The sequence below is a fragment of the Dermacentor variabilis genome, chromosome 2, assembly GCF_050947875.1.
Source record: "Dermacentor variabilis isolate Ectoservices chromosome 2, ASM5094787v1, whole genome shotgun sequence".
Taxonomy (NCBI): Eukaryota; Metazoa; Arthropoda; class Arachnida; order Ixodida; family Ixodidae; genus Dermacentor; species Dermacentor variabilis.
Genome location: NC_134569.1, coordinates 112,246,700 through 112,264,378, shown reverse-complemented (window position 1 = coordinate 112,264,378; position 17,679 = coordinate 112,246,700). Strand labels below are relative to the sequence as shown.

Here is a 17,679-nt window from a genome sequence, read left to right as displayed (position 1 = left end):
GCTGTGGAGAAATCGGGGGGTCCGTGCGAGCAACGAAGTTTCCATTGGTGGTGCCGTGCCAGGTGTCGGGAGAAAGGGTTTCGAGCAACGTCGTTTTAAGAAAATGAAGAAAAAGAAATATATTCAAAAAGGTACATAGTTGAAATTACAAAACGGCTCCAACTATCGGAGCACACTATGGTAGCGTCTTAGCGTGTCCGAGTCACGCTGTTTCCGAGCGTCCTCGCCTCAGCCATCCGGATCCGCTTTTTATGCCTGCGTCCTGGTTGCCACCAACCCGGCGTAAGGAGACTGATGGCGTCAGGAGAGCAATCCCGGCGTCGGTGAGCTGGTTGCCTCTTTCGGTGCGCCCGGTCGGAAACGCACACTCTCCCTGGGCATCAAGAAGGAACGCAAGCTGACTCTGATCCCCGGCGTGGCCATGCCAATTTGGGCTGCTGACAGGCGTGTAATGTTGTAGCCTTGCACCGACCTTCACTCCGGCGTGGACAGGCCAATTTGGGCTGCTGACAGGTGTGTCGGATGGAGGCGTGGCAACCGCATGCCGCAGGTACAGTGTACTAGTACACTGTACCTGTACCTGTACACTGTACAGTGTACTAGTACACTGTACCGCAGGTGTGGCATCTCCCCCGATCTGGAGGGCCGCCGGGCACAACAGTGGTAAGTCTACTCAGACAGCATCGATGTGTAAAAAGTTCGCAAACATGACGCGAACTTTTCAGTGAATATTGAACAGAAATACGCTATATGTAGCAGCTATTAGCAATTCTTGCCCTGAACTACCTATTTTCTAAACACATTTCCAGTAGAAACCACAATATCCAAGGTGTCCTCGGACGAAAAGAATAAAGCTTTTAAAGAAGCACTTGCCTGTTATAATTCCATTAAGACATAGCGTGATTTAGGCCCTTTAAAAACGAGTCAAGGTGAAAACCTTAAGAAGACGAAGGCAAATGTAACTGGAAGGAATGATTTTGAGAGGAAATCGGTAGAAATAAACACGTACTGGAGATTACACTGCAGGACCATTGTAGGATGTCTTCCCTGGAACGAAAACTTTAAATAACTTTTCCCAAAATCCTCATCTTTGGTGACACAAGAAACATTTTCTCAGCAGCCACTAAATATTTTAAAAATATCTTATACGATATCGTTTCCGAATTTCTGTCGCACCTTCTGTACCAAAACAAACACGTTCGCTTCAGGAATTGTATGCTCATTGATAAATTTGCCTAAGGAAGCTTGCCGAAATATGAACCTACTGATTGGAAGCTTTTTTCAAGTGGTTGATCACCTCCTAAATTATTGTTTTTGTTCAGGAGAAAGCCCATTATAACTAATATATATAACTAGTAGAACACATTTCTGCTATGTAAGTAAAAACAGAATTCTATAAAATTTTCTTTAATCAAAGCAAATAATTTCTTTAAACCTACTAAATGTCCACAAACTTTTAAAGAAAAGAATAGGAGAAGTTCGAGTTTCCGGCTGGGGCGGTTGACGTGGAAAGGGCCTTCTTTCTGTTGTTTGGTTGCATGTTTGTAGCTTTCACAGAAAATCTGAAGTTAGAGCACTTTGAAAAAACGGGAACAGTAATATTTGTTTAAAGGAGTGGGACTTATCTATCAAAAATGAAGCGATACTGACCGCGTAAACATTACATCCGATCAAGGCATCCGATATTAGGCCGCAACACCACTGCCGAAACGAGAGCTCTACTTTATGGCGGCAGCGCGTAGAGATAGTCATCACTGACCGTCGGTAATGGCCGCAATGGCTGCGCGCTGCGAGTTTCGCGATATGTGTAGTGTTTCTTTTGCGTGTGGTGAAATGTCAGACTCCTGACCCATGTCTGATGCTGCGACAACGGGTCAGAACGCACTGTGCACCTGACGAGTGAACCGAAGAGCACGGATCTCTTGAAATGTGAGGGCCACTCCCTCTTGTTTACTGGAGCGCATCGGGCGTCTGATCATGCGCGCCTTGGGAGTGATTGTGGCGGTCATCCCGCTCAGTGGAAACGTCCGGCATCTGTTCTAGCTGCCGGCGTGCGGTTGGTTGTGCTAGTACAGAACACGATAAGCGCCGTCAACGTAGGGCTGTGAGATCGTCCGCGTTGCGACACCTGCAAGCCGTCGCGTATACGTGCTGAAGTGACGCATGCAGTTCAGTTTCTGGTTTCCTTGGGAGGGCGCGGATGTTTCAAGACATTGTGTTCAACGCAGCTTGTACGCTTAATTGATCACCGCCTCATACGTCGCCGCATTCCTTACTCGTTGTAGGCTGCCGCGAGCGCCCTTTGTGGGTGCATGAGCTACGATTTTGCTGTAACATGTTGTTTCGCCTTCAGTTTCTCATGTGGCCTTTCTGTTTGCAGCGTTCGTTGCCGGCCAAGTGGGGAGAGAATTCGTCGTGACCGTCATGATCTGCGCCGGTTGACATGACTTCAGACGTAGCGCCGAGACTTGTCCGCGCAATCCACAATTTCAAGGGGAAAAACAATGATGAGGTGAGGTACACGAGGGTCTGCTACCTTTACTGGCTTCGCTAATGGAATCCTCGACAAACTGCATAGGTGCGCATCGGGGCGCCCTGGCGCGAGGATGATTATATGAGAGCAACGTATGTATAAATTATCTATGAACCTTGGGTGACACGGCGCACCAGGGCACACCGGTGCGGTTCGTCGAGCATGCCATAAGTCATCTTATTTTTCAAAGCAGGTGCACTTCTCGTGAAAAATTACAAAGTGCTTTTCGCGATGGCATACTAATGGTGCTAAAGCGCATTGGCCACGCTTTCCGTATTTACGTCCAGTTTACGTAGGAACTGAAGAAGTCGGTGTATTGTACAAATGTAGGTTTCACTTCGTGCTGCCTGTGTTGACAGCACGAAGATTTTTTTTTTTTTTTTTACAGTGATAGACGGGCTTACACTGCTTAGGAGCAGATATAATAATACCTAAAAGATGGAAGAAATTCCTGCCATGCACAGACTGTCAAAATATTTTGCATACAGGCGGTCTGCTAGTATGTTCTGGGTTGTTTTAACCTTTATTAAATGTCATTATTGCGTCTGTGTGGTTATACGTTAGTAGTCACGTGATCCCACATAAATTCCATGTGTGCATCAGGTGCCATGCCTCGGGGATGGCAAAAGGTGGAACCAGAACTTAAAATTAAATAGTTGGACTTTTAGCTTAAAAATGAGATTTCCAAAAGTGACAGGAATAGAAGAGCATTACATGATAACCACGAATGAATTTCTGCAGTTTACTGAGGTGTATACCTTCTGATAGTTATTCAAACAAATTCATTTGTCTTTTATTGCCATGTGCCGTTGCCAGTAAGTGTCGTGGATGTTAAACCTGCTGAGCTTTATTTTCCCTGTTGTGTTGGCTAGCCACAACTTGCATGAAACTTTCGCATGCCACAGTGTCTACAAAGTGTGCTACTTAAAATTTTGATTTACCTATTTCAGACTCCTGTTATTTTATAACAATAAGGAGCTGTAGCTCTGCTGGCATTGCTATACTGGCCGTTTGGATAACATGGTAATCCACTGCTGTTTCAGTATGGGGCAAGTACTGTGTGTGCTATGCTTGTCCAGCTCAAAGGATTTAGTACACAGCCAGGTGCATTTTGTACCGCAATACAGCTTAGCTGACACTACAGTAGCTTGCTGAAGTGAAATAAAGCAAGCAAAACTAAGAAGAAATGAAAATTATTGTTACAAAACATGGCTTCTAGGATCTTTTTGACTTTGAAGAAAAATATTGTTGATTGTTTGATGTCTTGATGTACTTACCTACTCCTGCTATGTCTAAAATCTGAGACAGCAGTATTTGTAAATAAATAAATAAAATAAAATATTCTTAAATGTTTCTCTGATGCAAGGTGGAATTGAACCTGCATCATTTTTAGGAGCTGTGGCTCCTTTGGTGGTGTGTAATGCCTTTGGTAGAGTGCGAAGGAGAGGAAGCATTATCCCACATGGTTAGAAAATGCTTTGCTGTTCAAGGTGTGCATTGTGACAGAGATTTAAAGCAGTTGAGCAGTCGCCCTTTTCACAGAGATCCAGGGCCAAAGTCCTTTCTTCGCTTTATTGTATGTTAAGATGTTTCCATCAACACAAGCCCAATGTCTGGGAATTCATGATTTGCATTTTGCATCACACTTACAGAGTGGCTGCTTTACTATAGACTTAACATCAGAGTTAGTTATTAAATGAAGTCTTTTAAGATAAGGAACCTGGTTACAAACGGTGCCTGCATTTGTGGCAGGAGTGTGAGTGATTGTGCACGTTTTTTGCAACATAAGATAGAATGACAGAGAGTGACAGGAAATGAGGGTCCTGATTATGTTTGTTTCCAGCTGTGCTTCAAGAAAGGTGACATCCTGACGGTGACGCAGGCCTTGGATGGGGGCTGGTGGGAAGGCACCCTCCAAGGCAACACTGGCTGGTTTCCTAGCAACTATGTCAAAGACCACAAGCTCCAAGGTATGCGATCACACATTATGTGATCACACAGATTTTATATGTTTGTGTGTGTGTAGGGGGGGGGGGCATGTGTGCGTGCACGTGTGTGTGTGTGTGTGCACATTAATCAGGTTTAAAAAAGGTGCTTATTTTACAATCTGCTGTGATTACAAAGTTGCAAGCAGTGCTCCTGCAAGTTATGACTTGATGTTGAGAACTCAAAGTGAGATACTAATTATTCAAGAGAACAACAAGAACACGTTGTCATTGCACAACTGGAAGGAACTGTTGTTGTGAAGGCTCTCTGTATCATTGACTGACAATGCTGGGGCAAGCTGCTGGAAGCTTAAAGTAGCACCTTGAGCCTTCTTGCATGCTGTTGCATAGCTTGCATAGTTGTTTCCATAAACCAGCAAAAAAATGTTCTATAATCCCAGCCTGGATGCCAGAATAACAATTCACTCACCATAACATCACCGTAATTTGAAACTTGCACAGGATGAAAGAAATGAGAACATCACTTACATGACATATGCTTTGAAATGCAATGCAGCATTGCTAAATAACTGGTTATTTAGTGCAGCCCCAGTGCCAACAGTGACGTCATATGGATATTCTATGGACATCACTGCCAGGGCATGGATATTCTATGGGTGTGTCGACCACATCCTGCGGACGTTTCTCACATGACCATTTGGCTGCACTTTCCATGTCCTGCGGACATCTCTTGCACATCCGCGACGGACACGATATGGGGACATGAAGCGTACATGTTGCAACATGCCAGGGTCTTTTTCACAGTGTTCGCACACTGTGTGATAGATGCCACAGACAGCGCGCCCGTGCATCAAGAACAGATACATCGTGTGTGCACGTATGTATGTGAAAGTGCAGACTACTCATTCTTCTAGGCCTTCTGCCAAGTGCAAGTGGGTCGTTGAACTGTAGTTTTCAATGTAAATTGCATCAGAAAACTTGTATACGACATACACACGAGTCGCAGACATGATAGCTTTGGATTGTAAATTGAACATGCGAGAAAACATAATTCTATTACGAGGAAACTCAAAGGCAAAGCCTCGTTTGGAGGACAAATATTCACATGTACCTCAAAAAAGTCAATTTGTGGTAGGATATCTGAAACATATCAATGTGTGATATCCTTAGGACAGCGGTGGTAGGATATCCTAAACTGAACGTCTGGCGGATGTCCTATTTGTGACCGAAATAACGCATAGACATTGGGACCAGATTCAGATGTTCTATAGACGGAGTGTTTTCTTTGGGGTGTAGCCGCATCTCTTTTTGAACATCAAAATGACACTATACAAAGTCTATTTGCCATCTTGGTAAAAGTCTTGTTCATGAATAAGCAATTTTGTTAGCTTTCATTACAATGGTTAACACAAATGTTAACAAACTAGTCTTATGTCATCAAGAAAAGGCATCACAATAATAAGGGAGAAAGAGCTCTACTTGCATTTTGTTACAAGCACAAGTGATATGCTTAAATATTTCACAATATGTTGTAGTTCCTTTGGTTATCTAGTTAAGCTGGTGCATTTTGTAGTGATTAAAATAAAAACTAGCTAACACAAAATTTTTTTTCCCTATACTGCCTTGTCTGGGCGACCCCGAACATGTGTTGGTGAGGCCTATTGTGTGCTTTACCAGTTGCATGGCCGCGTTTCAAAAATGTTTAATTTAATAAAGTTGCCCATAAGAGATGCTGCAGAAGCTTGGGGTGGGGGGAAAGGTGGTGTTGAGGTGCAGTGTTTTTAAGTCTTTAACATTTGGCCAACTCCAAGTTCACAGCTTCTGTGGAATTCCCATTGCAGAATGCAGCTGCCATGGCTGAAAATCAAGCCTGCACCCTCATGTCTACCATCAGAACAGTGGGGTTGGGAAAAAGAACTTATGAGAGGCAGAGAAGTCTGCCTAAGCTATTGTGTTCTACCCTGTTACTTTGCACAAGGGAAGAAGGAAAAGGGGCAAAAATGAGTGACGACAAATAATGATAAGAAGCAGGGAATATAATTCTGTACATACAAAAGCTATGCACTTAGTATCTCAAGATTGAGTGGCGGTGGTAATTTTATGAGCATGTAATATGTCTTTCTCTCGAAAGCTGGTGATGCGTCTCGGGTTACTGGAGTCCAGGTCAGGGCGCTTGACCACTCGCTCAGCTCAAGGCATCGGAACATGGTAAGAAGTGCACACTGGCTTGTTGTCTTTGTTGCAGGCTAGCAGTGTGTATAGAGTTCAGTGCAATTCTCTCATTGTTTGGGCAATGCAGAGCAGAGCAAAACAAGCAAGCTCTGAGCAGCTCTTGGTGTGCTTTATGTATGGAGCTCATCACTTGGCGCATTCCAGGGGAACGTCATCACTTTCTTGTCTGTTGACATGTGATGAAGAGAGGATATCTCTGAGATTTGGTTGTGTTGAATTATATTTAATGTCAAAGCAAATATAAGATGTAAGCTTTTGAACCTCTAGTTTAGGTAGATATTGTGCTTCAACAATGTAACCGCAGAGAAATTGTGACAGTAAGTAGAAAATTTCTTCAATCTGCAAGTATACCATTGTCATTAAGTAGACAGGAGCACCTGCAAAAAAAACATTGACAACATGGTTCATCATAGGCAGTAGACCAAATTAGTTTAGTTGCCATTGATCTCAGGAGTCGCAAAGGTCCCTATGCCTTGTATAAAAAAAAAATGCCAGGCTGCTCTTATGGGGCAAAAGAGTTGTAAAATGTTGATTAGTTTAGGGATGTGCCCTTTTTACCCCTTGCCTGGGCACACTAAAGAGTGACTTGGAGCCTGCACATACCCTGCATATGGCCCAGTGCCTTAAACAAGTTTGATATCTGCCATTCTTAGTCAAACAAAGGCCTTTGTTCGTGTCAGCTGTTTGGGGGCACAGTGTTACACTCCAGTTAGACATGCACTTTCATTGCCCATTGAAACCAACTGCGGCAGGGAACTACAAGCTTCATTGGCTCCTCTCCATTGTCACTTCAGCAAAGTGGATCTGATGGAGCTCATAGATTCCAACAGCCATAGGCTTCAGTGGCTGATGTTAGTGTTCGTGAGGTGGCTATTAAAATAGTTATAAACCTGTGTGTTTTTGTGTACAGGTGTTCAAGGACATCCTGGACACAGAGGCAAGCCATGTGCATGAGCTGCGGACCCTGATGAGCAGCTACCTGCAGCCCCTTGAGCAATCTGGCTTGTGAGTTCCTGTCAGTGCAGTGTGCGTAGCATTGGACCGAACTGTTTGCTGGTAGTTAAATCTCACTTAGTGGTCACACTCAAGTTGTGCTGCTCACTCCTTCATTGCTATTTAGCTGCGAGCTGCGAAGGTGAACCCGGTTGAGCAGTTGCATAGAGTTGGTTCTGCACAAACAAAACAACGGAGCCTGGGTAAGCACTAGTGTAGCATCTGTAGCAAAACGTTTCAAAAGTGTAGGAGAGCAAGCCAAAACCACAATGAAAAATTTTGGTTAGCTGGGCACAGGTTTTACATAGAAGAACAGAATTTCATTGTGTGACTCCAAATTTGCTTAATTAGAAGTCATTAATGCGAAAAGTGCAGTTATTGGATTTTGTGGTCAACTCAGAGAGGGAAGAAAACCATTACTGGTTTGCCAGCCTACATCAATGCAGCTGTTGTAAACTGGTTACACTTTAGCAAATAGTTACCAGTGAAGTTTGCACATGTGCAAGTTGCCTCAGTAAAATTTCTCGGTTATAGCATGGCTACTATATTTGTTCTGTGGAGGAGTTGTGTGAACTTCTTTTTTCAGGCCCCTTGAAAAAATATTTTTTTCTTGACCAGCATGCTGGCTTTTGTCATTACTGTGATGTTGTAACAGCAGGGGTTCGTTTCATGCTCGTTTGTCCTCTTTCTGGCAGGTTGAGTGACCAGGACCTGCGGCAACTGATGGGCAACCTTCCTGCTGTGCTGGAGGTGCACACGGAGTTGCTGGAGGCATTGGAGGGCGTCAGAGAGTGAGTGATAGTGCCGCGGGACAGAAAATGGGAACAAATTGAAAGGGTCTTGCATCACAGAGCTATGCGGTGGGCTATTATGGATGCTTTAGTGGAGGGATCTGGATTGATTTTTACCACCTGATGTCTTTTTTACATACTCCTGAATCTAATAGGCTTTTCTGCCTATTTCCCATGCCGAAATTTGGCTACCTTGGCTGGGAATATAACATAACTTCACTGTCTCCACGCTACAGTGACTTGTAACAGATGCAAATTTGAGCATGTTGAGAGTTTATAACAGAAGAGCGATAGTTGCGCAAGTTGGTGTTATAACATACTGAGGTACACAGTGCAAAGATGACAACAAAGAAGGAAAAAAGCAACAGGACGGGCACTGTCCTGTCGCTTTTGTAAAATGTAATGAAGGGGTATTACATTTTACGTATGTGTTGTAGTACTTATGTATTCATGTAGGTCTGTTGTGTTTATATGTGTTGCCAATTACCAACAGGGGACGCAGACCTAGCCAAGCTGAATTAGTGGCTTTCTGTCTGTATATGCCCCTATTATCTGTATGTTGTACGGATGCCAATATAAAGTTCAAGTTCATGCCTCTTCTATTCATGTTTATCCATCTACATTGTTATCAGCATTCTTATCTTATAAGTTAGCCAGAAATGAGTATCTTTATGATAAAATTCTCAAATCCAATATGACTATGATAATGAACACTATTCAATTCAGATTTGAAATTTCAATTACAGTCGAAGTGCGTTATCATGAACATGGGTATAGTGAAGTAAATATGAAATGTGGGGCGCTAACACTAACAGCTTTTAATGAATATATCTGTATAATAAATATTGGCGGTAATGAAGGTATTTTCATGTCAGGTGTGGCTTTATTATAAGAAGTTCAGACTGCATGCACACACACCCAAATATAGTCGCTTAAAGTGACTCGGTAGCTGCACACCCACAGCAATGCTTGCTTGTGTCTTTGGTTTGCAGGCAGCCAAGCCGAGAACAGCGGGTCGGCGGTGCCTTCCTGCAAATTGCAGCACGGATGAAGGCCAGCCAGCTGATCTACTGTGCCAACCATCCACGTGCCATTCAGCTTCTGGACAAGCTCAAGTGGGTATCATGCAGATTGGACACCGTTGTTGCTTCACTGCACTGTGCTATACAGCGTGGATTTGCAGCTTGATGTGTCACTATAGTGCATGTGCTGCATCGTGCTGCACACGCGAGCACTTATCCGCTGTGTGCCCAGCAGCAAAAGTTTATAGACCAAGGCAGCTGTGAAAAAACAATTTTTGTGCAGCTGAGGAGCATAGTCCTTAATTAGCTAGAACACTTTATTGCTCACGTAGCCAATCATCGGGTGCATAAGTCAGCTCCTATCCTCACACCTAGGCTGATAGGAGATTATTGTTATTATTATTACTTTCCTTCTTTTTTTTCACCTACTGTTTATTGATATTGCTTTTCTCTTCTTATCTTTCATCTTTCTTTCTATGGTTCTTATTCTCTTTATATCTCAGTTGCTGTGTTCCTACAATTTAACCTGCTAAGCCTGTTAATGTACTAGGTGCATATTAGGAATTTCCAGAGTAGTACTTACTATGCACTGCAATTTTTGCCTGACTTTTGCACTTTCAACGCGGTTTATGCTGCCCAAAGGCTGGATGTCTGAGAAGTTGTGACATGTTCAAACATGTGGTTTTTAAAGAGAGTGCCTTCTTGAACAGGACATCATGCTGTCTTGTCCTTAAAATAAATTCTGGCTAGCTGAGTTTTCTTAATAAAACTTCATCTGGGCACAATGCACTGAAACTTAAGGCTGACGACTCTGCATGACAATCTCTGGAACCACTGTGAGTCATTCAAGTTGTGCGTTTCCACTACGGTGCGGAAAATGTGCAGGAGTGCAAGGCTGTTTCCATGGTTACCCAGTGTTACTAGTGTATCAGATCAAACTTTTAAACTTTGAATTGACTGTTGATATTCATACGAGAAATGTTCTGTGTAACCGAAACAAAAGCTAACATGCACAATAACAGATATGACATTATTACATTGTCTAGAACTGCACCTGATATTATATCTTGGGAGGTATCTGACACGGATAAATATGATTTGCAAGGAGTGCCCAGAGGGCTTCCTCAGGCAACGTTTTGTGATCAAATCTGTGCTTGGTCATGTTGGTAATTTGTCATAGCCAGTTAGAGCACAATTAGACACAGTGATGGAAAGAAAGACAGACAGGCAGCTGAAGTGCCTTGTTCGTGCCATTTTTCCATCCGAACTTGCTATCTACAGTGTTCAGCGGTTTTACAGAGGCCATCTTTCGATCACTTCTTGTGCAGAGACATTCTGGGTCCCTGGCTAGAGCAGCTTTCGCCACCTGGCGCCACCCTTCTAACTCTGACCACAGGGCTAAGCCGGCCATTCCGTCGCCTCGACAAGTACCCGGCCCTGCTCACTGAGCTCCAGCGGCACACTGAGGTAGGCACCACCTGTCCTGCTCTGATGTTAGCACGCTTGATGGCAATTCGTTTCTGTTCCTGGAATGAAAATGAACAAATCTGTCAAAACCATGGTGGGATGGGCTGTTTAAATTTTGTAAAAGGTCAGCCCTTCTTAATTACAGTTGACTCGCATTTATTCAAGCTTCTGGGGACCACAGATGCTTCTAATTTCAACCGCTCCAAAATTTCGTGAGATATGCTGCAATGCAGAACTTGGGGTTACGGCTACACATGGGCAGAAAACACTGTAAAAGAGAGTTACTGGGCACAGCCATGCTCCACAGAAAAGAGGGTCCCATGCGCACACATGAGGATATCACCACTGATGATGCACAGATACCACTGAATGTAAGTTCACAAGTACCACAGGTGGTACCCTTGTGGTACCTGTGAATTTATGCATTAAGTTGAATTTTAAGTTTGTGGCACGCTTTTATTGTTAATGCTTTGTGAAAGTCTAGCAGATTTCACACCTGGGAAGCCAAAAATTTCGCATTTTCCGTAAGTCTTGTATGAATGAATTGTCATTCAGCATTAACCGAGTTTGAATGATTGCGCGTCAACTTATATTGGAAAGCTTGTCTCTCTGTGTTCTTCATAGCACCCGAGGGCAACATTTATTTGCGTGTCATAGTTTGCAGAGGTCAGAGATGTGTTTTGACAAGCGCACTTTTTCAGACTCCCTAGTGAGAACAATGGGCCCCTGTTGAGCATTTAAGTATACCAAGGATCTACATAAAGGTAAAGAAAAATGTGCATTGAGACATACTGTACATGTAAATTTGTACAGTTATCAATTACTTGAACTTACTCCAGTGACAAGTTGCTGAAGAAGTTGTACTGGTTGTTCCATGTTTTGTGCAGAGCTGTTAACACTCGGCGACGTATATACTGAGTTGAAAGTGCCCAAACGCATCGTTTGTCAGTTGTGGTAGTGCTGTTGAGAACACTGTTGACCTGTCGTCTTTCCGACCCTTGTTGCTTTATCCTTTTAGGAGAGTCACATAGACCGTGGGGACACACAAAGAAGCGTCTTCGTCTACAAGGAGATGGCAGTACGTATACAACCTTCTATTCACGCGGTAGTTCTGCTCCCCGAGCCGTTATGCCGAGATCCGGTTGCATGTTTGTGCAGGCGAGCTGTTCTACCATGCGGCGCCAAAAGGAGCTGGAATTGGAGGTCCTCGCTGGCACTGTGGATGGTTGTGAGGGAGAGGTGAGCACTCTCTGGCACAGTTCTTCCCACAAGTGCTGCTGTGAGTGTCCTGTAACAGCCACCATTTTACAGTATGTTGCAAGAGTTGTCGCAGCAGGTTACTATAGTCCAACCTTGATTTGGTGAAATACTTCCGGTTCCCTGACATGTATTCATAGAGCCTAATATGCTGAAAACCTTGAAGCAATGTACTGTAGCAAACGCTTCACCCAATTTAACAAAGTATTAGAGAAAATATGGGGAAACAGGCAGGTTACAGCAAACCTGTTGCTACACTAGATACATTACGATTCTTGTTTGATGTTCCTTTTACGAACCACATTGACTTGGTTAAGAAATTTGCTAGCCCCTTTAAAGGAACCGAAGACGAGCTCAATGGGTATGGCCACTATCCTTTATGACATGTTGTCCGTCAAACACCATGTATTTTGTACCCTAATATAACGAAGTCTGCTTATACACGATTTCAATATAATGAAATTTCACTGCTACAGCAGTGCAGTGCTGAGGCAATATAAATGGAAACAGCCATGGGCGCAGATGGCCAAATGACTGAATTGCATGTGGTTGCTTGTGAAGGCACCTCTCAAATCGTGTGCTGCCCAACATAGAGTGGCCGCCAAAGCGGAGCAGTGTCTGATGAATGTCAGTGGTTTCACTACTAAATGCAAGGCCCTCTTGCCATTATGTTCCATATAAAGTCCAAGTGTGATGGAATTCTGTTGCACTCGCACGTATCATGTGGATTCGAGGGAAAGCATGCGAGGATTAACTGTTGCATGCGATGCACCCAAGTGATTGTTGTTTAATGTGCGCCATCTTCCTGCGCATGCAAGCAAGAGGGAGTGCAAAATAACGTGATCAAGTGTGCACGGCCATGGCTGCGTTCAGTACAGGAGGATGCATAATCTCAAATTTTGAAGACGTTGGAAAAGCACTAAAAGCAGTAACTTACCTCTCTTTATACTCTTCATCACACCAGCATTGTGGTAGCAAGCGTTCACGGTCATCGAGTAAATTATGTTCATGTTTGTATGTACGTATGTTACACCATGCTTGCTAATTATCATATTTACCCGGTTAAAATGTGCCCCCAAATCTAACGCGCACATAATTTTCATGGGCTTAAAGTAAGAAAATAAAGGTGCGCCTGAATGTGACACCACTGTCACACGGGCACTTTCAATCGCAATTGAGCCCAATCTAAATTCTCGACCGCAATTGGCTCCCTCCCGTAGCTTGAACAAAGGGGCCAGTCGCGACTGAAAAATTCGATCCTGATCGAGCTCCATCGCAATCAAAAGTGCGCCATGTGACATTCGTATAGCATTCCACTGATTCAGAAAAGAAAGGTATACCATTCCCCCCACTTTTGCAATCACAAGGGACAACATGTACAAAATTTACCTTCACAGACTGAAAATTCTTTTTTGCATGAGCTTTCATAATGACAGCGGCTCATCATCATCGCAATTTGTGAGTCGTTGGCCCCATATATCAAGAACACAACGGTGATATTCTCGAGCAATCACTTTAGATACTGCTATCACTTTTGCAAGACTCTGCATCAGACTTGTCGAAGTACGCAGCTGACATTGTTCCTGGCACTTTCCACAGATAGTGAGTTTCGCACAGCACCAGAAACACTAGTGGCCGTTTACACTAATGCATTTGGTACCAAGTCGCATGAAATCTCAAGAAAGTGATAGTATCTCTGAGAGGTAGTCACTGAGAATACCACTCCAGATCGTAACCAAGCACAAACTGAACCAACAGCAACCTTCCCAAAAGTGTGTTCTATCGCCATTTTGTGATGGCAATTACGCTGCATCTGACAACTCTGGTGGTAGGCTGTTGCCAACACCGCGAACCTGTTTTTGGTTTCATATTCGATCGTAAAGCAGTAGCAGTAGCAGTATGTTTATTTGGCCATATTATATACAATATGCCCTCGAGGTGAGGCTAAAGGAGGTAGACCAAGCATACCTCCTGACAAGGCCTACACCCCGATCACACATCAGGCAATTTTCAGATCCACTTTTTTGAAAAAAAGATGCGTGTTAGTTAGGGTAGATACGGTAATAAGTGAATATTTTCTTCAACTTATTTGGTCGATATAACTGAATGTTGCTTTGTGTAGTTGTGTAATACTTTGCTATCACCATCAATCCTTTGCCTTTCAGGAGAAAATGCAACTTTTTTGTGATTGAATTTTTTTCATTTTTCAATAATTCAAAGTTTTACATTCTGGATAAGAACAATTTGTTAGCAACTGTACTTATTTGCTAAAAGGACAAATTTTAATAGAACGAAATTTCAATATAATGAAGAAAAGTGCCGATTATACCAACTTCGTTATATCAAGGTTTAACTGCATTCCTGCTACTGACAGCGCTCATGCAGTCAAAAACTACATCTTTCTTCACTCTTAAATAAAAATTATGTTATTCGCGCGAGTGATTTAAGTGTTTTCAACTTAATCAAATTCTTTACAAGATTAAATATCTCTGGAGTGCCGTTGGCTTTGTTAAATTCTAGTTCAACTGTACCAAAAAACATCAAAATCAAACAGTATCTTTTACAATACGTAAGAGACAAGCAATCCAGTGGGTCTATAATTTTACTGTTCCTTGATCTCATATGTCTTGTTTGACTTGTAACCATTCTTGAAACCCGGATGCCACAGGAGCTCCAGTGCTTGGGCGAGCTGCTGCACGTGGGGCCTGTGGTACTGTTGAGTGGGGAAGAGCGACGTGACCTTTACCTGGCACTGTTCTCCAGCTGCCTGGTGCAGCTGTCTCTTTCCAATGGGCGTTTCTCTTACCAGGTGAGTCCATTCTGCATCATCCTTCCCTCTGTTCCATTGCACATGTTGGAGGAGTGCTTGAATGCGACAGGAGTGCGACAGGACCGGCGCCGGTCCTGTCGTTTGTGTTCTTCTTCTTGAGTCCCGGTCTTCTGCGCCTTGCCTTTACTAATTCAGGTATGAACCGACTAGCCCAAGCAGGACTTTTACTGGAGGAGTGCACTGCACGTTTACAACACTCCTTGCACAAGGACTCGCCCAAAACCTTGTACAAATCCCTGTAAATGCGTGCTGCACATTTGCAAGCTGCACATGGATTGTGGTGTCACACAGTGTCGCATGCGTTGCCTCATTTCCTAGCTGCCTGGCAGCACCAAGCATTAAGTAAATATAGTTTGTAGTGTGCTTTGTACACTGTTACAACTTGTGTAGGAAATCCCTGTGCATTCAGGACTTTAGCGTTGAAGAGCTTCAGGCTACTTATTGTGCATAACTTGAGTTTTCTACTTCAGAAAAAAATTGTAAATTTTGCAAGATTTCTTGTTTTGTGGCCAGCAGAGTTTGCTGGATTTTCATTTATAAATAAAATACCACTTGAAATAGCCACCTTTGCAACTCGTGCAAACGAATCCGTTGTTCCTGAGCCACCCAACTGCATGTGTAACATTTTAGGGCAAGCTCCAGACTTGTGTCCTTTGCAGGGTCGCTTCCCTTTATTGGGCTTGACAGTCACGAACTCCCAGGATCCAGCTGATGGCTGTGCCTTCGACATTCAAGGTAATATCAACCCTCCCCCTTTTTTTTTATTTGTTTGTTAGCAAGTGAAAAATTAGACATCTACGTACGACTCTAAACTTGGTGCAAACGCAATATAGTGCTTCACTTGTCTCGACATATTCATTTTTTTTTTCTTTTCTTCTCTATCCAGAGAACTGGTATTCCGCAGTATTTCTCTACAAAATTTGAGCTTTAAGGTACGACTGTGCGTGGTTGGGTGGCCTCGTTTGTTTTCAAGGTGGAAGTTATGACAAGTGCCATTGCTGTCCTTAAAGTATGACATACTCCTTCTGCTCCTCCTCGCTTTCCTTGTTGATTGTGTCCTGTTTTCCCTTCTTGGTCATTGTCACAATTGCCATCTTCCTTATGGCTACCTTGTTTACTCGTTCTTCCTCCTCTGACATGTCCTTAGCTTTGCGGTAAGCAGTTTGCTCCTCTGAGATCATGATGCACTGGTGGGCTTATTGGTGCAGTTAAGTATGGGCCTCGGAATTAAGTGGCACAGTAGTTCAGCCCATGCCACAGGATCTTCTTGGCTTTGCTTTACTGCCCAAAGGCTGGCAACAGACAAGTGGTTGACAGGTTTAGGCGAGATAAGCAATGTTTTGCAAGATGAACGTCAGTACAAAGACTGAGAAGTGAGAAATCCAGCACCTAGAAGTTCATATAAAAAGCACATTTCATACAACCGGGCCAAAAATCAAGTTAAAGCTTGAGGCAAAGTTGAGTGCTTTATGGAAAAAAGTTGGTGGGTCAGTAGGAAAATTGAGATTTGTATAGGGACATTTGCTGTTGAAGTGGTAAAGTGCTGCTGTTCGAGTGGCCGTCTGTGTCCTATACTGCCTGCCTACCTCTGTGGGGTGCTTGGGTAATGTTCTCACAGTTACTCAGAGGCATGAATCCTTTTAGAGATAGGTTAGAACAACCTAGTTCATGCGAATTCAATACCTTCTGTGTGCTTATCGTAAGTAGTGGGCCACTACCAGCTCTTAGGTATCCATTCCTGGGTTGAGCATTGACATCTCTCGGTGTAATTGCGTGAACGTGCTCATGCCACTGCTCGCACATTCGTCATCGTCTTCTTCCACAGCTGGCTCCAATGCTGCTCATCATGCCAGCGTTCCCATACTGCCCTTCACGTTTGTGCCACTGCTCATGCATTCGTTGTCGTCATCTTCCATAGCTGGCTCCGATGCCATTCATCATGCCAGCATTCTCATACCACCCCTCCCTCTACGGAGGCGCTGATGGCACTGGCCCACTGCCAGTCGGTGCGGTGATTTCGGTCTCAAATTCTTTGCCTCAATACTACATCGCGAAATGAAAACACATATCAAGCTGCGCTCCAGTTTCGCATTAGGGAGTATTGTAATCGTTGGACACTTTTTCAGTCTTTTGTTTTCATACCTTTAGGGAGGATTAGTAGGACGGTTACTAGGTGTTCTGGGGCTGAAGGGGGTAAAAAAGTGCTTGTTCGGTGTACACACCTGACACAGTTTTATTGATTGGCGGCTGTGTGGGTCGTTTGGTCATAGTAGCTAGAGCTTGTTATTAAGCTAACTGCTACTTCTACTCGCAGGTCCTTCAGTGCCACGCATGACAGTGCTCTGTCGGAGCGCAGAAGAGGCATCCCAGTGGAAGGCCAAGCTGAACTGCTCACCCATACCGCCGCCTGCACCCAGCCCGCTCCGACGGGTGGTGGCGCAAGTGAACACCCCTACACCAGCACTCACTGTCACTGTGGTCCGGTCAATGGAAACTCCTGTGCCACAGCGCTCCTTGGTGAGTTTTCCAATGAAAAAAGCTTGAATGCCTGAAAAGAAGCTCGTAGCTGTAGACCTATCCTGCTCAACATGACTTGCGCAACCTAGTT

At 43.8% G+C, this 17,679-nt stretch overlaps 1 protein-coding gene across 3 annotated transcripts in view; it reads left to right on the top strand.

Annotated features, from left to right (window-relative positions):
* The first annotated feature begins 644 nt into the window (after positions 1-644).
* LOC142572566 (rho guanine nucleotide exchange factor 7-like) overlaps positions 645-17,679 on the top strand; it is a 33,824-nt gene continuing 16,789 nt past the window's right edge. For 2 of the 3 annotated variants that reach the window (XM_075681764.1, XM_075681762.1), the window contains exons 1-13: positions 1,745-1,929; positions 2,381-2,512; positions 4,377-4,503; positions 6,611-6,687; positions 7,622-7,716; positions 8,400-8,495; positions 9,488-9,610; positions 10,846-10,984; positions 12,003-12,062; positions 12,143-12,223; positions 14,910-15,050; positions 15,731-15,806; positions 17,386-17,588. In XM_075681764.1, the coding sequence (XP_075537879.1) occupies positions 2,444-2,512; positions 4,377-4,503; positions 6,611-6,687; positions 7,622-7,716; positions 8,400-8,495; positions 9,488-9,610; positions 10,846-10,984; positions 12,003-12,062; positions 12,143-12,223; positions 14,910-15,050; positions 15,731-15,806; positions 17,386-17,588 (1,287 nt within the window). In that variant the 5' untranslated portion in view covers positions 1,745-1,929; positions 2,381-2,443. Of the gene's footprint in view, positions 664-1,744; positions 1,930-2,380; positions 2,513-4,376; positions 4,504-6,610; positions 6,688-7,621; positions 7,717-8,399; positions 8,496-9,487; positions 9,611-10,845; positions 10,985-12,002; positions 12,063-12,142; positions 12,224-14,909; positions 15,051-15,730; positions 15,807-17,385; positions 17,589-17,679 lie in introns of those variants that run through there. The other variant, XM_075681763.1, reaches the window with a different exon arrangement.